This window comes from Ostrea edulis, chromosome 6 (assembly GCF_947568905.1).
Source record: "Ostrea edulis chromosome 6, xbOstEdul1.1, whole genome shotgun sequence".
Lineage (NCBI taxonomy): Eukaryota > Metazoa > Mollusca > Bivalvia > Ostreida > Ostreidae > Ostrea > Ostrea edulis.
This window is the reverse complement of record NC_079169.1, coordinates 12,563,654-12,590,740: the sequence shown is the minus strand read 5'-3', so window position 1 is coordinate 12,590,740 and position 27,087 is coordinate 12,563,654. Positions and strand designations below refer to the sequence as shown.

At 35.0% G+C, this 27,087-nt stretch overlaps 1 protein-coding gene across 1 annotated transcript; it reads right to left on the bottom strand.

The window, feature by feature from the left end:
- Positions 1-631: 631 nt before the first annotated feature.
- LOC125648045 (uncharacterized) lies at positions 632-20,204 on the bottom strand. Its single transcript, XM_056141554.1, has 4 exons — positions 20,162-20,204; positions 2,393-2,576; positions 1,222-1,536; positions 632-1,030 (listed from the first exon to the last, which is right to left on the bottom strand). The coding sequence occupies exons 2-4, from the start codon at positions 2,544-2,546 to the stop codon at positions 858-860; spliced, it is 642 nt and encodes a 213-aa protein (XP_055997529.1). The 5' UTR covers positions 2,547-2,576; positions 20,162-20,204; the 3' UTR covers positions 632-857.
- Between the last annotated feature and the right edge of the window lie 6,883 nt (positions 20,205-27,087).

Here is a 27,087-nt window from a genome sequence, read left to right as displayed (position 1 = left end):
AAAAATCTTTCTGATCTGACGACACAATTTTATTTTTTCATCTATTGTGACGTAGGCTAAGCTCCATAGTAAAGTTGGGATTTTTCTAACTTCAAGCCCGATCCCTAAAGCTTACGGCAATTAATGAAAGTGGTTTTTAATTATTTGAAGCTTTAATGTTTTAAACTGTTTTTCAAAAACCACCTTGTAATATTTCTTGAAATGGTAATTTAGTAATGTAAATGATGAATGAAACATGTTTGCAGAGATAAGAATTTCAGACACCATTTTCCAATATGCGTTTTTTCAAGGTTTTTAACCTAGTAGGGATCATTAGACTCTCAGATTATCCGATATCCTATCTACTTCTTATGTCAAATGATTGCTGGAGTGTAAAGGTAAAACATATTGAAATGTTTTAAAAAAATCTGAAGGTTTTTGAAAACAGAATTTTCCGGATATGGTAGGCTATGATTAGTCAAAATTTAATTACTATATATGCATTTTCATCACCTTGAAAACAAGAGCTTGGTTCAGTAAGTGAAAACTTATTGAAAAAAGTCAAATGCAATACATTTTCTTCAATTCATATGAAAGAAACATATTTCTATCATTTAAATAGAGACAGTGTCTTAAAGTGTATGTATATTAACACTGCTTGTTTTAAAGTGATGTATTCTATTTTTAGAAGTGGCTGTACTCTGGGAAAGGCCGCTAAACATATTTTTCTTCGGGAATTTGGTCAATAAACATCCTCGACAAAATACATGCAAACTTTGATAGAAATCTGTAGGTTTTTCAATATCAAGATGTGGTATGGGGAATTACTTTAATCAATCAAATGTGTGCAATCCTGTGACATGTATACAATGATTTGCTCAATAGTGACTGAAGAACGTATTATGGAAGAACGTGTGCGTACTAAGAAAACACAGCTGATTCTGGTGATAATAGGAAGACTGACACAGGCATTTGCTGTTTGAGCACTGTAAATTTTTTCTTCTTTCATCACATTCCCGACTGAGATTACATCTTTCGTTGTACTGTAAAACTGAAAAGAAATGACGACAATACGAATTGCTGTTAAAGTCATTCTAGCGACGATATTGCAATATTGATCTGGTTAAATACTGCTTAGAAAATTCACCATTATAATTACATCTAGCAATTAATATGGAAGAGAGAGAGAGAGAGAGAGAGAGAGAGAGAGAGAGAGAGAGAGAGAGAGAGAGAGAGACGTACCTCCCCAGACGTTCCTTAACTCAACTTTTCTACTTGTACACCAGCCTCCGGAAATCCTGACTTGCAGCTGATATTCTCCGACGTCATCGAAGTCTGCGTCATTAATAATAAATTCCAGAGAAGGTAAGGATTCAGTAGAGCTATATTTTGCGTCATGTTCATTGATATCTTGAATAGCAATATTCCTAGTACTAATGAATTGCCATATCAAGTCCAGTGGAGGATCCAATTTCGCTTCCACAGTTGCCGTAAACACAGCTGTTGTCCCAAAATCCGTGTCCACTATGCTCGGTGTAATCAACATGAAAGGACAGACTAAATATAAATATAACACAAATGTAGAAATTAAATTAAAAATAAACAGATGAATGTTTCTCAAATCTAATCACAGAATTTCATGATTTTAAAATTATATGAAAATACATAGGCGGATCCAGGTATTTGTGAAAGGAAAGGGGGGGGGTCTAGCACTTGATCTTTTAGCTACCCCCTTACCCCATTTACACATTTTGCTTGTGTACATAACATCTTAAGGAGATCTTAAGGCAGTTTGTATTCATGGAAATGCTTTGTGTAATTTACTACTTGTTGCCCAATTTCTTGTCATTGTTATCGCTATACTCAGATTTGATTGTGAATGATAAAAAGGCTGAGTTACAGGTTACTCACAATAGGCCAGGGCAGCTCTGCGGTAAATTGTGCAAAATCCCGCATTCTGAGCAATTCCTGACACTTCTTTTTCACTTTTAAATTGCCTTCTTCTTAAACAAAACTTTTATGTTACATATACTTTTTACGAATTCTTAAATTGATACTTGTATCTGACGAAAATATCGTAAACACGAATCAGTGTTCATCTTATTCAACGTACAATTAAATGATATACTGGTGTTGATAAATTTGAATGATGTAATTACATGCAAGTATCTACCTTTCATATCGCTTCAACTAAAATACTCGTAGAAACGTGAGGGGGGGGGGGTCTGAACACCCCCTCTGGATCCGCCCTTGTACTACGTCTCCATATGAGTGAAAAATTCTCGAAAGGGACGTTAAACAATATACAATAAATCAACATGATACTACTATTATTTTTTGAAATATAATTCAAATGAGAAATTGATGTTTAATGAGAAATATTTGGTTAACCCACAACGAAGAAATAACTTACGAGTAACATCTGCTGCATTTCGTGAAGCTGAACTTGAATAAAGTTGTTGACCATTTAAATTCTTCACTACAAGTATCCAAACACACAGCATTGCGAAAAAGGCATATGACTTAGGCCTCTTATATAAAGTTACATTTGATAGTATTGGCGTCATTTTTATCCCTTGGTGTCAATTTGACAGCATCTGAAATGAGTACATGTATTGTGCTCAGCGGGTACATGTATATACAATAATAAAGTGTTACAATGAAGTCCTGTCAGTCTGGAGGTTCTCCCACACACAAGCCTACAGGAAAAACCATGTATACAGTAAAAGGTCATGTTCTCAAAATGGTAGTCGGGGTATTTTGCATATACAAAGTATTAAATGTATGAGAAATGTAATTTTAAAGTTATCCGCGTTATTCGAACTACATATATTGTTTGGTATCATTTACATTCCATTTTCTTCGTATACAACTCGTCTTTTGAATAATCTCCATTTGCTCAATAAATATTGTCCTTTTTATAATATAACTCTTAAGGCAGGAAAATTATAATTACCAAGAAATACTAGCAGTAACCAGTGGACATTAAAATTCAAAATGTCAGAAATTACCCGGTGTAAGCATGAGAACCATCTGAAGAGGATGGATGAGAATCAACATAAACCATGAACAAAAAGCCACCAAAGCATATGTGAAACGGGGCAAAATAATACTCTAAGGGATTGGAAAGTCGAAGATAACGAACAGTGATCAATCTCATAACTCCCACAAAGAATACAAAATAACAAGTGGGGCAAACACGGACCACTGGACATACCAGAACTGGGACCAAGTGCCTTGGGAGAGTAAACAATCCCTGCCGACCGGTCACACCCGCTGTGAATACAGTATATCTTGATCAGGTAAACGGAGGCATTCGTAGTCAAAATCAGTGTGCCAACAACGATCAAACAATCGATATGAAACATGTCAAACAGCATTTGACCCATGATTTGACCGTTAGAATCAATAACATGACAAGATTTGTGGAATGCACCTATTAGCAGGCTACTCAGTTACGACACGGATACATGTATACTGCGTTTGATTTTCAAGAAAATTACTATTTCTTGCGTTAATCGTGAAGAATAAGATCTTGTCACCCAAAATGATACGGACAGTTCACAATATCTGCTTTCAGCAATAAGACACATATTATCGCAGGAAGAAATAAAACAAATACGTTAACGTTTAAGAACAGAATTACGTGGGACAGTTTGGAGATAATGATAGTACCTGCCGTGTTTCCTTTATGTTTTGAGGAAATAATGGCCTGTTATCATCTTTTATCTTGTAGATCGTTCTTGGACAATCCGAACTGACAATGGTGCTGCTAACAGCAATGGTGAGTGGTACTATCAAGGGGAAACAGCTCGAGCACAGGGATTAATCTTTTAGCGACTAACTCCAAGGGATATTTAGTGCGAACAATAACGACTGAGCAATTTAAAAGACACAACTGATGACATCCATTGCAGTACAAAGATTTCCATCCTCAAAAATGCGGGCTGGTGTGTGTATGATAAAACACATTCGCGTATCACAACAAGAGGACCAAAAGTATCAATACTTCCATGGGCTATGAAGTCTAGAAAAAAAAATCCTGTTTTGAATATCTAAGCTAAGTCTAATGTTCAGCAACAGTATAAAACAAGTCGTGTTCTTAATACTTCAATGCCCTCAAAAGTGCATAAAATGACGAAAGGTTTTAAATGATATAATAAGTGTATTAACATTAAAACATTAAACGATATGGTTAATCTGGACCCATCCTAGAGTCAAAACCCTAGGTTGTAAAATTTTCATTTTTGTACATCCTTTTTTGCTATTCATAAGTATGCATTTAGATTTTATCAGTATCAGCAAACACACACATAAACACTATATAGTAAGTTTGACCCCGCCCTGGGGTCAGAACCCCCACCCCAGGCATCATGAAATTTACAATTTTAGCAGAAGCCTAACAAAGCCTTCCTGCTCTACATCACTATGCATTTAGTTTTTCTTAATCATGTGCAGTTGTAGCTAATATTTTTTGAAAAATTGGTCAATTTAAGGCAGTTGTTGCCCCGCCCCTAAGACCCCAGGGGTGCAGGAATCCTGAAATTTACAATATGTGTCACCTTTCTTCCAAAGATGCTTCATATCAAATTTGAAACGAATTGGAATGATAGTTATCAAGAAGAAGTTAAAAATATCTATTGTTCACACATTTAATAACTGACCATTTTGGTCCCACCCAGATACCAAAACCCCTACCTTTGGGATCATCAAATTTACAATTTTGGTAAAGGACTGCCTCTTCGTTCGAAATATCTATTTAGTTCAATGGGGCCTCCGTGCCAGAGTGGTTAGAGCATCGCGCTATAAATCACACGTCGGCGCGGGTTCGAATCCCGCTCGCGCCGGTAAGTGAGAAAGTTTCCCAGTTTACTTTCGGAGGAGTCAAGTCAACTCGTACCCTGACCGACTCGTACCCAGGTCAACTCGTACCCAATAGGTCAACTCGTACCCAAAAAGTAAAAGTCCCAAGAATCTGGTTACGAGTTGACTCCTACTCTTCAATTGATGACAACTCGTACCTAAGCGATATGTCACTTATATGCGCATAGATATATTGCATTATGGGCAGATTCTTGGGTACGAGATGACTTTTGCCTTTTGGGTACGAGTTGACCTATGGGGTACGAGTTGACCTGGGTACGAGTCGGTCAGGGTACGAGTTGACTAGAAATCCTTTCGGAAGGTCGGTGGTTTCCTCCCAGTTACATTGTATCTGGGTTCTCTCTTCCACCAATGAAATCTGGGCGCCACCAGATAACTGAGAAATTGTTGTGTGTGGCGGAAAACATCAATCAATCAATCAATCAATTTAGTATCAATAGCACTAAAGAAGATGTTATTTAAAGACCCCCCCAAAAAAACACACCGTACGGTTGCTCCACGGATCACTGAATGTGGGCGGAGCTTATCCATGGTCAATGTTATTTACCTGGAATTTACCTGGCCAAGAGATCGGTTGTTGTGTACATTTTTATGACATACACAGGAAACTTCTCAGGTTATTACAAATTATGCTTAGTGTTTTGATTTGTGCACAAAAAAAATATAATTAAAATTTCTACCTACATGCATACCGCATTTCTATTTCCCGTAAACCTTCAAACTTGGTCATATTTATGTATTGCAAATGACAGGTTTAGCCTATTTCTAAACCTTTGCTTTTTAAAACTTCTAATTAAATTGCTATATATCGTATATAAATAATTTCCTAAATATAATATTACCCGGCGTTTCCGGGCACTTCCTGGTGTCCTGGGAGTTCGCGGTGTCGTGGGTGTAGTAGGTAAAATATCCATGTTTCGAGAGAATGAATAAATCCAAGTAGATCTGTGTACATGTACAACCAAATGAAGAATGATCAAGATACCCCTCAATATGGGCCGTCTGTAGGGTTTCTGTAGCTGTAGTGTTTGCACAATGGTGGTATCCCAAACAGAAGCTGACACGAAGTCTTACCCCCCCCCCCACTCCTCTCTCTCTCTCTCTCTCTCTCTCTTTAGGGTTTCTGTGGACGTAGTGTTTGTGTAACGATGGCATCCCAAACAGAAGCTGACACGAAGTCTACACCCCCTCCTCCTCTCTCTCTCTTTAGGGTTTCTGTGGACGTATTGTTTGTGTAACGATGGTATCCCAAACAGAAGATGACACATAACTAGTCTACCCCCCCCCCCTTTCTCTCTCTCCCTTACTCTCAATCATTGACTAAATGAGTAATTATTGTCATACGTATGCAACACTATTGCCATGCCATATTATTTCATCTATATTATTGCTACAGTTTTACACATTTCTCTCTCTCTCTCTCTCTCTCTCTTTATAAATATAAAACCGTGATAAATTATAAATAGCTCAATAGCTCTCTCTCTCTCTCTCTCTCTCTCTCTCTCTCTATAAATATAAAACCGTGATAAATTATAAATAGCTCAATAACTCTCTCTCTCTCTCTCTCTCTCTCTCTCTCTCTAAATATAAAACCGTGATAAATTATAAATAGAAATATTTCAATAACTTATATTCATGCTTTTTTACTATTGTTTGATTTCTGATTGTGTAATTTATAATCCATGTGGTATCTCAAACAGAAGCATTTTTTAAAACTACTGTAACAGTTTTACAGTTATACATGTAAATGTGCTGCGCCAATAAAGAATTGTTCATGTTTTTATAAATATAAAGCCACAATAAATCATTAATAGAAAATATTCGAATAACTTATGTTTGTTTGGTTTTTTTTTTAAATTATTATTATTGTTTGATTTCTGATTGTTTAATCTATAATACATGTATAAAGATGGAGAGAGAAAATACGATGATAAATTGCATTGTATAGGGGACGTTAGAAAGTAAAATATTCTAGGTGCGAGTCAATGCTACCAAAACTCAGGTATACTGGGGCTTTCCTGGAGATCTGAAGACTGCCGGTCATCATTAGCCATGATTGTTATCAAAACATCTTTCTCAGGTAGCTGTAGAACATGGTCTCTGCAAACGTCAATCAAACTAAGCTCTATAATTGTTAAAAGTTTGATGGACCGGCGGCTTATCATTGATCGCAACACAGGTAAAATTTGGGGCGTTAACTTAAAGTTGGGTCTTTAAGTGTTTTACACATAAACACTATATAGTAAGTTTGACCCCGCCCTAGGGTCAGAACCCCTACCCTGGGCATCATGAAATTTACAATTTTGGTGGAAGCCTTCCTGCTCTACACCACTATATATTTAGTTTTTCTTAAACATGTGCAGTTGTAGAGAAGAGGATTTTTTGAAAATTTGCCAATTTTGGTCAGTTTTTGCTCGGCCCCTAGGGCCCCAGGGGTGCAGGAATCCTGAAATTTACAATATATGTCCCCCTTGTCCCAAAGATGCTTCATATCAAATTTGAAAAGATTTGGAATGATAGTTATCATTGACAAGAATATTGATTGATTGATTGAATATTGTTTAACGTCTCTCTCGAGAATATTTCACTCATATGGAGACGTCACCACTGCTGGTGAAGGGCTGCATAATTCAGGCCTACATGTATGCTCGGCGCTTATGTCCTTTGAGCAGGGAGGGGTCGTTATAGTGGCACACCTGCTGTGACACGGGACCTCAGTTTTTGCGGTCTCAGGTGTTTAATATCCTCACCGAAGACTTCGATATGAGTCGAGTTTGGTCAAGATGGGTGCCGAGACTCTTATCAGATGACCACCAAGAAAAAGGCGAATGCAGACAAATAAGACAACGTCGAAAAGTAAAGGAAATCGGGAATCACGTACAAGAACATCGATTTCTTCAGCGTCAGACTGGGCCGTGTGGCTTGCATACGCATAGTAAATATGCTGACAACTTTGGTATACAAATATACATTGTGCTAATTTTTACACATTTAAACAATTATGATCTAGGCCTATATTAAAAGTATAATACATTCCTGTTATTGTCGTCATTATTTAGAAAAAAGAAAAGTACACGAACTTTTTGACAACCCTCGTGTTGTTGTACCATATTACGTTCTTATATCGATGACCCAAATTTCCCTGTGCGATTAGATCCAAGCAGACTATAAAAAGGAGGTGGGTGGGGAATACGAGTCAGAAAAGTATAAGATCATTGATGACTTTATCACTAAGAATAACTACACTTTCAGCATAAAATGATAGCGAAGCACCAGTGATTACAAATTTGAGTAATGACTCCATATATAAAATAAATACATCTGTAGTTTAAAAGTTCCACAAACGTTATTAAACTACAGATAATCTTTATCATATGATGAGTGGGTACCGAAACGAGGCTTCCGTACGACGATACAACAGCTGTCACAGCTTAGGAATTCACTGATAAAACTCGAAAAACCCTCTGTAACACTCATTTGTCCACCTGGAAGCCGTGACAATTAACCCTTAAGAGAACCCTACCTCGCATTATGATTATGCACGTGTCCCACGCTTTACGTTAGTACCTACATCGAACTTTGCACTTAATTCCAGTTTCATTTAACAAAATTCCTGCAATTTTCTCTCAACAGGACTTATCTCTAACTCCCCCCCCCCCTTTTTTTTTTAACTGCATTCTTCAGTCCACAAGAAACCAGTAAACAACAGTTCGTGGAAGTCGCCGTTAGGCCTATATAACGTTTTTTTTTTTTTAAAGCTGTGTATTCACAAATTACTACGCCCATCTAGAAATGACATAGAATCTAGTCCAAGAATAACTCGTTAATTCAACTCAAATCAAATAATGTTTTATCATATAAACTAGATGTTTTAGAATATTAAATTATAAGGAATGAATTTATTATTTTTTTGTTGGATTGAGGAATTCCACGAAATAAAGACGGAAAACTTTTGCATCATGCGCTATGCGCAATGATGCAGTTTTCCGTCTTTTTTTTTTTTTTTTTCGTGCAATTCCTCCATTCAACGAAAAAATAATAAATTAATTCCTTAAATTCATTGAAATCACACGTGAGTAGACTGGATTAAGATGTGATAGGAGCCAAGAGCGATCTCCGGAATCTTTAATCTAACATGAGCGCACTTGGAAACGTGTTCGATTCAGTTAAAGAAACAACAGGGGCGAACACAACAGTGGTAAGTAATAACAGAAAAAAACTTAGATCAGTGCATCCACTCACAGAGACTCACGGACAGGAAAATAACGGAAGAGCTGAAAAGGATGAAAGAGACTGACAAATAAATGCTAAGTTCTGTGACAGATCTCAAGGTCCGATCAACGAGGGACAACCTGGTATTTTCCGGAATCCCAGAGCAGAGAGGAGAGGATACTGAGGCGCTCCTACAGGATTTTATCCAAAGAAAATACAAATTGGATTATGAAATCTCATTCGAGTACGTCCATAGGATGGGAAGGTGAAGTGAATTCAATGAGCATCCGCGAAATATTGTAGCTAAATTTACATATTTCAAGGATAGGCAACTTATTAGGACTCGTGTAGCGCAAAAACTAGTCGGATCAAAAGTTTGGGTGAAGGAAAAAATATACCCGATCATGAGCCAAGCTAAGAAGGACAAAAAGAGCAAAAAATTGTTCCGGGATATTTTATACATAGAGGGAGAGGTGTATACGCCACCAGCTGAATCCACCAGGCACAAACGAATAATGTACCCGTAGTCAGTGCCTCCATACAGAAAATACCACAAGAGCCATCTAGGTATACGAAGCAACAAAGAGTTGGATCCACCCCGGAATCAACGAAATAGGGACAGTCGAATCCGTTGTGACAATGATATTGTCAGCGAAGTGTATAATAATTCACGGGACGAGCGAGGCGCAGTATGTGATGTTATAAACTTGGCTGTATTAAATGTATGTGGTTTAATGACACGATGTACATATCCAGAGTTTCTCGACTTTGTAAATAAGTTTGATATTCTTGGTTTTGTTGAAACTAAAGCTGATAATTTAGATACACCTGTTTTAGCTGGTTATGTTTTGAAAATGAAAAAGAGAACAATTGTAGGGAAAAGAAACTCTGGTGGTATTGTGTTATGTTACAGGGAAGAATTGTTAGATTTTATTCAAATTATAGACAACGAAAGCAACTACATATTTTGGTGTAAAATTTATAAAATAAATTATCAGGAAAAAGCAAGACATGTTACGTGGTACCGTTTATATCTCACCTGAAGGTTCTAAGTTTTGTAAGGGATGACCCATACAGCGAGGTTGAACAAGAGTTTATAAAATTTGATAATTGTAATAATTATGCATGTCTAATGGGCGATTTTAATGTCCGTGTTGCGAGTGAAAATTATTACATAAATGGAAGATATTTTCGATGATCGGAATGATATTGATTTTGATGATGACTTATTTACTTTGGATATGCTTGGTATTGTGAGACAACGAGTAAGCTCAGATACATTAAAAACAATTTTGGTAATATGCTTTTGGATTTTTGTAAAGGTAATAGTCTATATATATATTTGCAATGGAAGATTCGGTCAAAAATCTGATGCGTTAACATATAAAAACGCTAGTGTTGTTAATTACTGTTTTGTAAGTGCCTCTGTACTCCAGGATTTGTTGTCCTTCAAAATATTAGATTTTTGTAACCTGTTGTCAGATGTACATTGTCCGCTATCGTTGAATTTAAAATGCAGATTGTTACAAAATGTGGAGATCATTGAACCATATCACGGACACAATGCTATATCAAAGTAAAAAAAAAAAAGTGGGATAATGCCAGGGTTGATTTAAGTTTTTAAAAAATGTCAGTGACGCAAATATAAATGAATTGTTGATTGGTTTAGAAAATATGTGATACTGATATTGTAAATAAGGCTGCAAATGATATTGGTAATGTTGTGTTACATGCAGCAATAGCCACGTTTTGAACTTATAGCCATATGAATTGTAAAATCGCAAGGAAAGAAAATAAACCTTGGTTTGATAACGGGTGTAAGCAAGCAAGAACATTGTTTAAATCAGCTGTTAGGAAACATAAGAAGTTTAGAACAGAAGATGTGAAGATGGATAAGCTTGTTAAGGGAAAAGTATACAAAAAACTTGATGAATGCTGGCATAAAGAAACATGCCAGGGAAGTACGTTGTAAAATGAAAAAATAAAATAAAAACAACAAACCGAAGGGAATATTGGAAGATTATTAATACTGGTACAAAACGTAGGAATTCAGGTAAAGATATTGGTGCTCTGTTAGACATTTTAAAGGAATTGAATCAAGGGAAACAACCCGAGGAACATTTTGTTGCAAATTTACCTGATGTTATTCTTGATGGTGTAAGTGAAATGTTGAATATGCCAATATGCGAGAACGAAATGATGAAGGCTATTAAGGATTTTAAATGTAATAAGGCTTGTGCAGAGGATCAAATTGTCAATAAGTATATTAAGCACTCTGCCAGTAAACTTGTGAATGTTTATGTCTGGGTTTTTTTTTTCGATGCAGGTATTTTACCTGATGTCTGGCTTAAGGGCAATATAATTCTTATTTATAAGAATAAAGGATCTTCAGAAGATCCAAAAAACTACAGGCCAATTACTATTGTTAGCTGCCTGGGTATATTGTTTACTTCTATATTAAACACTAGGTTGTCAAATTATTCCAGTCAAGTGACCGTGATATATGAAAATCAAGCTGGTTTTAGAAAAGGCTATTCTAATATAGACCATATTTTGTGTAATAGAAAAAAGAAACGTTTGAGCTTTCGTTGATTCTGAGAAAGCTTTTAATAAAGTTTGGAGAGATGGCCTGTGACATAAGATGCTAATGAATAATATTACAGGTAAAATGTACACCTTAATCCATAATATATATCAAAGCATTAAGTCACGAATTGTCCATGATAATAAAATTTCAGATTTCTTTTATGTGTAATAACGGCCTTCGTCAAGGCGAGAATTTATCACCATTTTTATTTTCATTGAATTCGAATGATGTGGAGGAATTCTTCGTAATGAACAATATCACTTGTTTAGAAAACTTAAGTAATGATGTTAGGGATACACTGAGCATTTATTTCAAACTTTTTATTATGTTATACGCGGATGATACAGTGTTGATTTCGGATACCGGTACTCATGAGGGATTACAAACAGTTCTAAATATTTTTACTAAGTATTGTAACATATGGAAACTAAAGGTAAATGATGAAAAGACAAAAGTAGTTGTATTTTCAAAAGGAAGGCTACCAAATTATAATTTCAAATATGATTTCCATGATGTAGAGTTAGTTGATGAATGTTTGTATCTAGGTGTAATTTTTAATAGAAACGGCAGTTTTGTAAGCACTATTAAGAGAAATGCGCTGAAGGGATTAAAGGCTTTTGATGAGATTTTAAAGAAGGGAAGAGTACATAAGCTATCGGTAAGCTATCAGTACGGTCTTTATTGTAGCATTGTAAAGCCAATCTTATTGTATGGGTGTGAAGTTTGGGGTACTTGTAATTTTGAATGTTTAGAAAGGGTTCATTTAAAGTTTCGCAAATTATCATTGAATTTAAAACGTTCCACACCAACTTATATGATATATGGTGAATTGGGAGCGTAATGACTTTATGTTAATGTACAACCAAGGATCCTCAATTATTGGTGCAAATTTGTTTTTGCAGGAGATAATAAATTTTCAAATATTATGTACGCATTTTGTAAATGCAAATTCACACAAGATTCTTGCTTTTCTAAGTGGGTGCTTTATTTGAGAAAAAATCTAGATAATTTAGGTTTCGGTAATATGTGGATAGGATTACTTACGTGTTCGGAAAACAAAGTTGTCCGCATATTATAGGAATATTTATATTCGCAATATTCCCAAGGAGGTTTGAAAAATGCATGAGTAGATTTTATATACAAAATTTTAACATCTTACGGTTTTTCAAGTATTTGGTACATGTATGAGCAAAATTTCATTGATAGGGAGTGCACTGTTGCAACTCTGAAACAAAGATTAAGTGATCAATTCATCCAAAAATGGCATAGTGATATAAACAGCTCATCAAAAGGTCAAATCTATAAAATATTTAAAAATCTAATTTTGGATGTGAAAAATGTCTGAATATTTAGGAAAATACTGGTAAAATTTGGAACAACAAATCACCAACTTCCTGTTGAGACTGGTAGCTGGTCAAATATTCCACTTAATAAAAGATTTGTACATTATGTAGCTCATGTAAAATAGCAGACGAGTTTCCCTTTCTTTTAGAATGCAAATCATTATCCTGTATCAGGAAAAGTTTTTACACCCAAATTTTGTAATCAACCAAATATACTTAAGTTTAATGAGATAATGTCAAACCCAAGTTTTAAATCGTTGCAAAATCTCTGTCTCTTCATAACTAAAACTTATGATGCAGTCTGCCCTCCATAACTTATATCTCTTACTTTTTCTTTGTTTGTTGCTATAGTATGTATATGTCTTGTATTTTCTTTTTAATATTATTTTGTTGTGTGTATTCACGATTAATTAAGACGACTTACCATTATCTTTTATTATTTATTGTACCGGTACCTCATGTACCACCGATGGATGGTGTGAGTGAAAATAAATGCAAATGAACTTTGAAAACGGATGTCCGTGTCACGGTAGGTGTGGTACGCTAAAGAACCCTCACTGCTCAATGGCCTTAAAGGACACATCTCGTGTTTTCAAAGTATACAGAATTATATGTATTTTGTCTTCCTTATGCTTATAGAAATTAATTGTAATAGTTCGTTCGCTGAAGTATTGCGATAATTAGCCACAATACGGACTTAAATCTAAGCCCTGATTTTAAAAAAGCCTAGTTAATTAGATAGGTAGTCGCGTGGTACAGTGACGTCATATGCGACCTTCGTCGATCAACTTGTTGTAAAAGTATTGTTAGATATGTTTAAAAACTCGGGTTTTAGGGGCCTAATTTATTTATCATGGATAACATTTATTTCGATGTTGACAAATTTCCTGAGTCTTATATCTTTTAGCCACCAGTGCATACAAATAACGACCCAAATGTAGCGAGGAAAGCGGGTATGAAATCTGCATTTTGCGAGTAAATGATGTTTACATGGGATCACTGTCTAAACACTATTTGGTAATATCATTTCTGTAAACAACTGTAATTAGAGTTGTTGCTTTTCTAAAATAAACAGTGCAATTATTATTAAATTTATTTTTGGAGAAGTTAGATAGGCCTAAATTATGATACGATTACGTATCATTGGCAACTAGCTAGGACTACTGTCACGGGTGCATTTCGGAAAAAAATAATAAAAATGATCAAACTTATTGTGAAAATCACAATACTTTTAAATTATTTATTCAAGAAATTTTATTAATCATTATTATTTTTTATCTACACGTTGTTACTTAGGAATTGGGAGCGCGGCATGCTGTTGTTGTAAACACGTACACGCGTTCCTTTAAAAAATGAAAGCATTATAATTCAATTCAAAGTTGGGAAATATCATATTTTATTATTTATAATTGAAAGTTCAATTATCTTTTATATCTAAATTTCTTTTTTTAAACTACCAGTTGGTAGACACGGCTAGCAAAGTTCTGCCTATATGTTGTTACAAGGTGAAGGTCAGTTGGTGCGAGTGTGTATTGAATTTGAGAGCAGAACGGAAAGCATATGCTGTAGGCCTATATGTAACAGTGCGTAGCTTCGATAGAACCATTTTCTCGCAGTTTATCTACGTCTTTGTCCAAGTGCTTGTTTGAAAAAGTACAGGGACCAATTCTACTGGTTTTTTTAATGGCAAAATCGTTGTGCCGACAAAAAATATTCACGTCTTGTCACTCATACCTTCCTTCGAAAATTGAAGAAAACACAGTCCAAATCCTCTCTACTGACAGCAAATACACCCTTAAACGGCACAAAACACCCTAATGCAGTGTTATTTACAAGCCGTTAATGTGATAATTGTTTGTTTGTCAATTAAATCTAATCTGTTTATGAAATGGCTAACAACTGTTTTCAAATCGTCTCGCTCGAGGTCGCATATGACGTCACAGATAATGGCGCGTAAATATCGAAGAAAATATGCATATCGGAAGATTTGAATTTCATCGCTTTCAAACTCGAAAACTACGCAAACTGTTTCATTTAAAACACACGTAAAGTAGTTTTAGGCATGAAATGAATTAATTTTGCTGAAAAAAAATAAAAAGTTTAAAAACATGCGATGTGTCCTTTAAGACCTAAATTTGAAGCCCTTCACCGGTCTTGGTGACGTCTTCATGTGAGTGAAAAATTCTCGAGACGTTAAACAAGATACAATCAATCAATCAATCAATCCATGGTAACCCTTAGGCATATGTTTTGTTTAAATATAAAACACATATAATTTGCTTTTCGATTATTTCCTTATACACCTTCGTAAAATCAAGTTTTAGAAAAATCTTATAGTTACTATTAGTATCAACTGAATTACTCACACTATTAAAACAGTTTTTATCTTGTTCCAAGCTAAACAAAATCGTACAAATAAAATCAAAACTAAACCAGAATATTAATTACTGTACAGATACGAATAAGGAAAGGGAGATAACTCTAAAATAGTAAATGGAAAAATGACGCAAACGTCTGTTATATTACAGTAGAATTAAAACTGGTAGAAAAAATCCTAGGATTTAGATGCTTGAAAGATGTTGAGGTAAAATATTCGATAGTGAAATAGAAAATCTTTTCTCTAGATCCTGTGACGTAGATGCGTCTTTCAATGATAAAAAAAGAAATAGGGAAAATCTGAGAGAAGAAAATCTGAAAATACCATGATTAAAGGCCCAAAGTGATGACAAAAATACAGATTAAATCAAATGTCTGCAGGACAGTCGACAGTTTAGCTCTACTAAACGGAATACAAAATGGGGCGTGAAAATAAATCAAGGTAAGCTTTGAACGACGCTGGGTGGAATCACACCATTATAATCGTTGCTGTGCTTAATTTCTCACTATCACTGGATAGATTATCATAATTATTAGCCTAGGCTTTATTAGACAAAGCTTTGCTCACAGCAAGTTTTTTTTATAGTTTGTGCACTCTCTTGAATAACTACAGACTGAGTCCTCGTTCCACTGACTACCCACAGATTCGAGTCTGATCGAGATTTCTGTTTTTCAAAACTATTGTCTTGATATACATATATCCCAAACTGAGTAGCTTGCAGTAAATCAGAGAAAACTTTGCTGTTAATTTCTACTGGCGGTCGACATGTGTGTAATTTACTCCGTCGGGCTACAGCTGTTTGCTAATGTTTATTTCTATTTGGACAGTATTGTTAATAAACATGGAAAATTTACAGTTTTGTGTTTGTAATTGAATTATAAGTATTGAATATATATCAGAATTATTTTGTTCATGGAGAAATGAATACATGTATAAAAACTGAACCGCAAACGTTTTTATGAAAGGCTCCGGTTTGCGATTCGGTTTTTATAATCATTTGTCTATGAATATAATGATTTATATATTCAATCCTATATTAATGCAGAAAATACAGACCAAAAGGTTCAACCCACCGAAACTACTCGTTATCTGTGAAGACTGAAGTGTTTCTGGCGCACGACACTGCATGAAACTTGAAACGATCGTTGTCGCTGTTACGTTTGATGGCAATGGACCACTGTTTTTTAAAGCTTCATTTCTCGGGGTTCTCACCCCCGCCCCTTGGGGGTCGAGCATCACGGCACACACACAGGAAAAAACTTAGACTCTAATGAATCTTAAGTACACCAGAAGACAACAAGGACGTGAACCACCTATGTTTGAAATAGGGGAAAGAACTGACACGAATATTGGCAATTGAAAGCGTCAATATGTATTACCTCTCATTTAAGATTTCCTTTTTTCGCTATTTAAAGTCCATGTGTCTCTTATGAAAAGATCTAAGTAGTTGAAGCGTAAGCAAACTTTAAAGTTTAACGGCTATCTTAAAAAAAATACTTATTTGCCGTGTTCCGACTCATTATCAAAGATCTAAGTAGGTAGATATGCAATATTAAATTTCTCCTTTGATAGGTTCACATGGTCTCCAGGTGGAGTTTACATGACATTCTAAATTAGCAAAAACGTGAGGGAACTACGTCACAAAGATACACAATTCAATGCAAACTTCCTGGTGGAAATTTGTCCACAAATAATGTAATAAAAAGATGCGATTAAAACTTCTTACTAGATAAAATTACTTTAGTCAATAAGTCGCGCGAGGGTAAACAAACAGAATTTTAAATATAGCCCGACAGTTCTCTTCTGTTGTTCAACATTATGTCACAAAAACTATCGTACATGAATCCGTCTAATTACGCAGCTCCATACGTAAAGATGATGCGCCATTGAGAGAAAAACGTAGAAATGTGTTGCGTGACATTTGATTTTACTACATTATATGTAAATGTATGTCGTTATTCAAAATTGCACTCACAAAAATTTTTTAATTGATAAAAAGAAATATTTCAAAATTCTCATTTTATTTATGCATATTCATTATATGATTTCACCATTTAGATTTGTCATTCTCTAACAATGATAGCAGTGGTATTGATATTTTTAAATGTCGGAAGAGACAATTCCAATCATAATTAACATTTTCTCTCACATTTCATCTTCTACATTCTATATGGGGGAACCAATGCATACAGACATATTGTTCCATCATGTAAACCAGATTCTGTTTTAATCTGTTAGACATTCAGTATTGTAATGATGTTCCATGGGAATGATACAAAAAAGAAGAAGAGTTTTCAATGCAAAAATGAACAAATTTGATTGATGCTGTAAACGTTTAGAACATGGAAAAGCTTAATTTTGATTACAGGCTTACAACTATCTAGAAAAAGGTAACCATATAGCCAAAACAAAATATTTATCCCTTGGTTTAAATAACAATAATTTAATTCTTATTGTATCCTTGTCTCTGATTGGTCAAATTCCAATTGAGGAACGCGGGTTATTTTTGTATAACCTGGTTTGGTATGGGGACAAACCCAAACTTCCACCAGAGTTCGTTTGCTATTCGTAGGTGACGTAATGAGGCCTCGACGGGGAGTTTGGGGACAAACTTCCTTGACAACCAGAGCCGGAACTATTTTTTATTCTCTCTCTAAATTTACATTGCAGCACTGTTTTCAGCCTTCTATGGAATAGAAAGTCAACGTGTACAATATCTTTCTTCAGTTTGATACATATATTGTTTTCTAAGACTAATTTCTTGTTGTCAAGTATTAGCATCTACTTGTACGCAAATCACTGTTGTAAAACATCTTTCGCTGTATGTATGGTCGAATAATAGATTAAAAAAAGATATTATAATGATTTACCAAGTAAGCATTGCCCTATTCATCTTGAAATACATTTCTCACTGGGGAAAAGGGAGGGGCCTGGGGGTGTTTCATTGCTTGATCCGTCTTTCAACAAAGCAAACAAAAATTCATACGTCACATTTTTATCACATGACGTAAGACACATATTGACATGTGAATCGCGATTTGTCACTTGCTTACATATTTTCTTGTGTCGGATTTACTATTAGCGACAACGTTGCATACAAGGGTAGGTTTACATGTATAGTAGAAGTTTTCACAGAGTTAAAGCCGTAAATTATTGCATTTTCTGATATTTGAAGACTTACTTTGGGTAGATCTTGGCCTAAACAAAGCAATTTCCCGTATTTTCCCAATCTGTCGGAGATGAGCAAATTCAAAGTCGATCTCTAAAGGGCAGTGAAATACGCATTACATGCATAGTCTACACATATTTTCTGTTATGACAAACTTCAACTTCGATAAAATAATTTAATAAATAGGCTAGGCTCTGTTGAACTAAGACAAATTGACAACGAATTAAGATGGCGACCTTCACAGTACACGTAGACGCTTCATCGTTGTTGCTACGTGAATCATTGCGCTGCCTAGTTGACTTGTATTTTTGTGTACATTTTGATAAACGAAGGTTAGTATCTTTGTCTCCTGTATTAAATTATAAGGAATGGCTTTAATTCTGGGGCAAGTTATATGAGTATAACCTGGTTTGGGTCAGTTTACGCTTTTTTATAATCCGCTTCGTATATAATACTCGTATAATTTGTCCCAGAATTAAAGTCATTCCTCAAATAGTAAAAAGCATTTGTGTCTCTTCCCAGACCAAGTGGATACAGCAATATGTAAAAATACTGTACAAATGTATATGGGGGAACAAAATTGAGAAAAATTCTAACAAAACAATAGAATTGGATTTTGAAAATGGCGCGTGTAGAATGGCCACTATAGAAACACTTATCGAGTCTTTCAAACTAATTCGGTTTAGGAGACTCTTTACGATTAATTCTAGCTGCATTGGATAAGGATACTTTCGGAAATTACTGGTTGTAACATAGCAAAATTACGTCCTTTTAGACCTACATATTGTAAACAAAGGGCAAATTCCACCCAAAACTCGTTTTGGAAAGGTACCTTACAGAATTTGTAGAAAATTTTGAGATGAAAGTTTTTCATATCTTGTTTGAACCCCTATACATAAGAATTCAAAATAAATACATATTTTGCATGTCATTATATGACGGAGGGTTTCACATAATGCGTAATGTATTAGATACACAAAGCAATTCTCTCAGTCACTTGAGTATCAGATATGGTTACCCAATTCAGATTCCATTTACAACATACATTGTATGAGGGGTTGATCAACTATCAAACTATTAATTGCATGATACAACGTTTTAACCTGATAAACTTTTAACCATATCAACCTGAATTCATTAAAATTCTGTGCAAATACAAAAAAAGGTCTAGGAATAATTATGACCACATGTAGCAAACATCTATCTATTTGCGAAAACAAATGGGTTAATGATTTAAATTTGAAATCAAATTTAAATTGGAAACATGTACAATGTATATACAATGCACAAACATAAAATATGTGGCAAAAGCTTCAGGACTGATATGGTTCAACTATAGAATTAATCATAGAATATTAGATTCTTATGTCAAAAATTGAGAAACCTCCACTGTGCTTAATGTGTGCACTAGAACTTAAAACAATTAAATCAAGATTTTCGCATAAATTAATATAATATTACAAAGTTTAACAAACCATACTCCATCGTTCATGAAAGGATTTGATTATCATACTCAAGCAGATTCAATAGAAATATTAGATATCTAAACATTAAGCAGGTGACAAACCAACAAATAGCATCATGCAAATCAAAGTTAAAAGAATGATTACCTTTCCTTGACTGATCAAACTTGACTGACTGATTGTATCAGACTGTCGTCCATTTATCTCTTATTCTAAACCAACGACCAATGGATTAAAAGAAAATGCGAACTCGTTATGTAATTTATGTACATGTGTTTTTCAGTTATTGAGAGTTATGCAATTATACCAAAGTAAACACGCACCTGCAGATACCTGATGCCAACACTGGTGTTTCCATTGGCCTGTGTTTGCCCTTTTCTCAATGGTATATTCTTTATAGAGGTTATGTGATCAGTCACGGCTTTTTTATATTCACCCTTTTCATATATAGATAATTATATTATTGACATTACATAATTTGGTTGACAACGAAATATTACATTGAACAAAGCCAATGTTATTTGCACGAAAACAAATTGGAACGTCGTTAATTACATTCATGCAGAGTATTTCAAAAACTACCTACTACATTCTATTTTCATTGCCAATATTGAAAAATAATATAAACAAACCCGCATCTATATTCAGTTCAGATCCAACTCTTTTAATTGAATATTTAATGCGCGCTCTCTCTCTCTCTCTCTCTCTCTCTCTCTCATTATAATCCAAAGTTGCTATCGGCACTTTTTAGAGACATTTGTCCAAAACTGATGAACAATATCTCGACTGTCCATCAACGACGAATGTCTAAGATCGATTAATTGATTGTATCTTGTTTAACGTCCCTCTCGAGAATTTTTCACTCATATGGAGACGTCACCAAGAGCCGTGAAGGGCTTCAAATTTAGACCTATGCTCGGCGCTTACGGTCATTGAGGAATGCCATAGTACACGGGACATCCGTTTTTAAGGTCATATCCTATGACCCGTGACATTCGCACCCGATGCTGAGCGTTTGGCGATGAAACTGTCACTACCTGTTTTAACGATTTAGGTCTGTCACGGCCGGGATTCTAACTCCGACCTTCTGCATGCGGGGCGAACTACCTCTAGACCACCGAGGCGGTTGAATGTCTAGGAATATTACGATAGTCACCATAGAAACTGATGATGCTTTGAATATAATATAAGGATATTTGTCAATTCAAACCCTCTTATTTTGTTCTTTTACCGCAACGTCAAAAACGATAATACCTACATGCACATTCTTGCTGTGACATTCTCGATGAAATAACCCAGTTTTTGTATCCTACACTTTATCTAAACCTCTTTGGGAAACGTAACAATTTGTGGGTTGTCTGATGTGGGATCCTAAACGAGACTATATAAAAGTATTTATTTATCTATATTTCAATATCTAAATACATATACTGTTTTATGTCTATTTCAGTGTGAAAGGTGAAAATAACGAACAGTGATCAATCTCATAATTCCCATTATCAATACAAAATAGATAGTTGGGTAAACACGGACCCCTGGGTACACTAGAGGTCTGTCTCAGTTATTTTACTACTTCACAAAGCTATTACATGTTGTAGAAAGATTGATTGGTTGTTTGTCTAATTTTACATCCCGTTGAGAATGTTTCATTCATACTGAGACGCCACCAGCTGTATGTGAAGTACCACTTTAGACCTATGTTAGCGCCCAGGGCTGTAGGAGTGAGGGCTATTGAACGTTCTAACACCTGCCTTGACACGGGACCTCTGTTTTCAAGATCATATCCGAAATACCCCCTGATTCTCACTTCTAAATTCCGAGCGGAGGTTTCTTTTGCGATGAAGCAAGGTCGCTAATTTATAGTTACGTTGAGATAATGTTTCTTTGTGTCATATTTTAGATACGATAAAATATGTAAACATACAATATTTTACTCACATCATCCCTCACGTGCCTCTTTGTTGTCATTTGAAATAAACCAAATTATCATGACTCATTAGTCAAAACATTTTTAATGTTTGTTTCTTCGCAAGTAGTTACAGTGTATATGTACACTGTAGGTAGCAATAAAGTTTTCAATAATTTTGGACAGGTTAATTTAAACATCTAACGAATTGTATTTTGATCTTGTTACATACCTCACTGTTTGAATTGATACGTCACCGTGTCACTCTAACCGGGTGGTCAGAGCATCGCGCTCAAAACCACACGGCCTCTCACCTCTGGTCGGCGCGGGTTCGAATCCCGCTCGCACCGGTAAGTGAGGAAGTTTCCCAGTTTACTTGAGGAAGGTCGGTGGTCTCTTCCCAGGTACATTGTATCTGAGTTTTCTCTTCCACTAATAAAATAATGGGCGCCACCAGATAACTGAAAAACTGTTGAGTGTGGCGGAAAACAGCAATCAATCAATCAAACTAGATATCTGGAAAATGCTTGAATGAATCCTAAAAACAAGAATATGTCATGTTGTCAGATGGGGTTATAAAAATATACATGACAACCAATTTGTGACCGCGACTTTTTATTAGAAATTGAAGATAACGAACAGTGATCAATCTGATACATGTATATTTTATGCGGAATGCAAAATTGAGAATAGGGTAAACATGGACTTTGGGGACACGGAGGTGGGATTAGATGCCAAGGAGGGACAATTATCCCCCTGTCGACTGGTCACACCCGCCCTGAGTCCTGTATCTTGATCAGGTAAACAGAGTAATCCGTAGTCATAAGTAACACAGTTACACTGAAAACAAAAGATACCAAAATCTTTTCCTCTATCAAATATTGCATATTTTGAGTTAGACATTTAAATTCTTGGAGGTCAGAAAACAAAATCTACATTTAATACAATTCTATCTAGATCATTATTCTTGTCTGATCGAAGAGAAAAGAGTTCAACAGCTTGATACTTAAATCGCACCTAAAGTGTTGTGTGATCATCCTTTCGTAATAAACTGAAACATGTGTGTCCGTTAATGGGTACTTTGAATAATGTGACTGTATGTCTGGTATTGGATAAAACAGAGTTAGTTCTGTTTTTTCTTCCTTTTTCCAGATCTTAATAATCAATATTATTTCAGAACACTATCGCCCATCATCTTTGAGTGTGAAATCAAAACACCCATTGGTGGAGATACTGTACTGGTCAACAACAAGCGTTCATTTAACTTTACACGGTTATATTATAAATTTATTTTCACTACTATCAATGAATTTCACGCACTGATATCGAATATCCAGTTATTCAAGAATTTATTTGATGACTTATTTTGGTGATTGCCTGTGTCACAAATGACAAGATTTATATGAAATTCATAGCAACTCATAAAAAGTAATAGTATTGCAAATAGTTGCATGTACATGTAAGAGGCAATTAAGCAAAAATTATTAGCCACTGGCATAAATTGCACAATTGTAACTGTCATCGCATTAAAATATACAATTTACAGTCATAAATGTGATTTTTACTTACAATTAAAAACTAGCAAGGGTTGTTTTTAAGATTTTGTGATACTAGAAAAATAACTATTTCGGGGAGGGGGGGGGTAAGTTCGGGTATTATGACTTGTTACATTTTGTAGTTGTTCGGTCGTATCCATTCGTAGATACTTCTGTCGGTACTCTGAAAACAAAGCTATTTAAGATCTCATAAAAAAATTCAGATTTTATTTACATTACAGAACACAACGAGAACCAAGCTTTGTAAATGTTTCGAACTCCGACAGCATGCCAGAAAATATTTCTCAAGTCATTTCTATCAAAAAGACCTTCGTTAATTCGGCAGAACAAGTGTCCTTGATTATGTAAAGTACGATGGGTAGCACTTCAGAATTTGTATTACAACATTGATTGACCAACCATTGAATGTCATCGTGCTAAAGTCTAATCATTACTTTTCAATTTTGACAAATCACTGTCTAACCAGGAAGAAATTACAAACAGTTGTCGACAAACATGAATTTACTGATTGCTTGAGTACATTGATGATTTCTATAAATATCAGAATTAAGCAGTACACGTAATGTCACACAGTAGTGTTTATTGATATTTGTAGATTCTATACTCTCAACTGCCCATGGTGACATATTGTATGAACAAATTACCTTTAGACATTTATACAAATATTTAGTTGGTGACTGGCATTAAAAAGTAGATTATTGATCTAATATATTTTATGTTCCTTAGTTAATATGACTTGCTAAGTAACCTTTGCTTGTTACTTGATAAAGGCAGTGAAAAAAGGACAGTGATGTGAGTAATTTTTTGTTGTTGTTGAAAATAACGAAGATATATAACAGAATAGCTAGTAGGGGTCAGAATGAGTCGAAAACAAAAATACAAGAACATATGTATCACATAGGTATGATTATGCAATATGATCCCCTACAACACATAATGAAATATAAAATATTGCATTGGTTGTTTATTTCTTTCAAATCAGAACAAATATCTAAATCTTCATCCGTAACTTTTCCTTGTAGATCTGCCACTCTCAACGAAATAGGTGATATTGTTCTAGATCGGAAAATGTGTTAAAGATCATCTGTAATTATTGCTGGTTGATCTGTGACTGTCAACGAGTATTTCGTATGCCTTTCTTAATTATTTCTTTCTGTACGAGGGGTGTCCTAGAAAACTGAATGCGATTTCATAAAAAAAATAAGCTGAATTTTCAGCAAGTGTTAATCTTTCATACTTCTAAAAGTATAACTGTATTTTTTTGTGTAAATAAGGAAAAATATTAATGATATACACATTTTTATTTTTGTGTGAGATTTTTATAGCTGTTATAACTATATAGGAAATAATGATGTCGGGTACTCCACGGCTTTCCATAATACAAATATGAATTATAAAAAATACAGATTTGTACATACTCAAATATGCGCAAAATATGGTTCTCCACTAAAAAAAAAAAAAAAAAAAAAAAAAAAAAAAAAAAAAAAAAGCAGGTTTACACCATAGAACACGTACATGTACAAGTGTAATGTAATATTTGAAATTAAAACGAATCATTCATGTCGTGGTAAATATAATGGCGTCATTTTGAGAATTTCAAGATGTTTGCGACATTTTCTTTACAGTTTACCGAACATTTGAAATACGTTAGTGGTAAGCCGGAGAGACAAAAAAATGGCAATGTTTGATGACGTTATACATGTACGATGCACCGGAAAGTAATTGAGTTTTGCAAAAATTTAGTAATGACACCTTTATTGAATTTCAACAATTACAGAAAATTATCAGGGTATCACAAGATCTTTAGTTTACAAATAGCATGGATGATTTTATGCGGACGTTTTGGTACCGAATTTCGTATATGAAAGGCGAACATAACAAACAGTGATCAATTTCATAATTCCTACAAGCAATACAAATTAGTTGGGCAAACACGGACCCTTGGACACACAAGAGGTGGGATCAGGTGCCTAGGAGGAGTAACCATCCCCTGTCGACCGGTCACACCCACCGTGAGCCCTATATCTTGATCAGGTAAACGGAGTCATTCCAAGTCAAAATAGGTGTGCCAAGAACGGCCTAACAATCGGCATGAAACACGTTAGACAGCATATGACCCAATGATAGGTTGTATTGACGAACTAGATCGTTATAACGACCATAGAATTTGCCAAGTGCTGATTTTAAACGAAAGTGTTGGAACCCCTGTACCATCAACTTGTTTGTCAGTAGCCTGCTTCGATTTAAAAACTGACTAAACGCAAAACAATATCTTTTGTATCGAATCAGTTGAGAGATGTCAACACCATATGCAGGTGATAATGGAATATTACTACTTAGATATGGGAAGCTGACGATGGAGAAGTTGAAATCATCCCAAATGACTACTGGTAGTAGTGAAAGATATTATCAATGCAGCATGTCGCAAAATTGCTTGTGAGGTTCCCTGTTTAGATGGATGTGACAAGAGAATTATTCATACCATACTAATATAAAACTTTAGAATACTGTATGTGTGTGCGAAATAGGTTCCTCGCTTGCTTAAGGTGTATCAACTCGTGAGTGTGCGTCAGTGAAATAGCTCGACTGTTGTAGCGTTCACCCAACTTTCCTTAGCAGAAGAAATATGTTTATGTTATCTTCGGTGCACCGTAAGGAAATACGATATTTATTTTATTTCATTCAGAATACACTGTGTTTTATTTTAAATTTGAAATGCATATTAAAGTACAATGTATTAAAGAGTAGTAAACATGCATAACACGGTGTTAGTTTTTCTTACTGTAGGTAACTTGTCTACGATCTTATAGGCCCATTACCGGAGAACTATCGTAAATGGATACCCCGTGATTGAACACAATTTATTCAATTCTAAATACCGAGCGTTTGACGAATGAACCGTCACTATTACATACATTTTCCCGTTCTGGTTTTCATGTGGTCCAGGCTTGACGCAAGCCCACGACTTCTCATATGCATCTATGGAACGCCGTTTCTGCCTTATAATGTAATTCAGCCTTACGTTATGTCGATACATCTTTATGTTATGTGGTTACATCATTACGTTATGTTGCATACAGAGAAAGATGTTTTACAAAAGTGATTTATTTTGCATCTGTATCAATCTCGATCACTTGAAAGTTTATCATAACATAATGATGTTTGCACATAACATAGTGATATAACCACATTATCTCCCTCATGCATAGCTCTTATCCTTGGACGAATTTGGCTCCACTATTTCGGATTTCAAACATTTCGGTTGAGCATCACTGAAGAGACATTATTTGTCGAAATGCGCATCTGGTGCATCAAAATTGGTACCGTATAAGTTTTACATTATGACCCCTGGGTCGAGGCCTCTGCTGGTGGACTGTTAGTCCCCGAGGGTCTCTACAGCCCAGTAGCTAAGTACTTCGTTACTAGCTTGAAAATACGGATGTATATTTAATTGCTGTTATAAAATTCAGAAATTCATTTCAAAATTAAGGATTATCTCCCTCATGCATAGCTCTTATCCTTGGACGAATTTGGCTCCATTTTTTTTTTGGCACGCTGTTTTTGGCTATATTTAGCTCTAAAACTTCATAATTATTTCGGATTTCAAACAT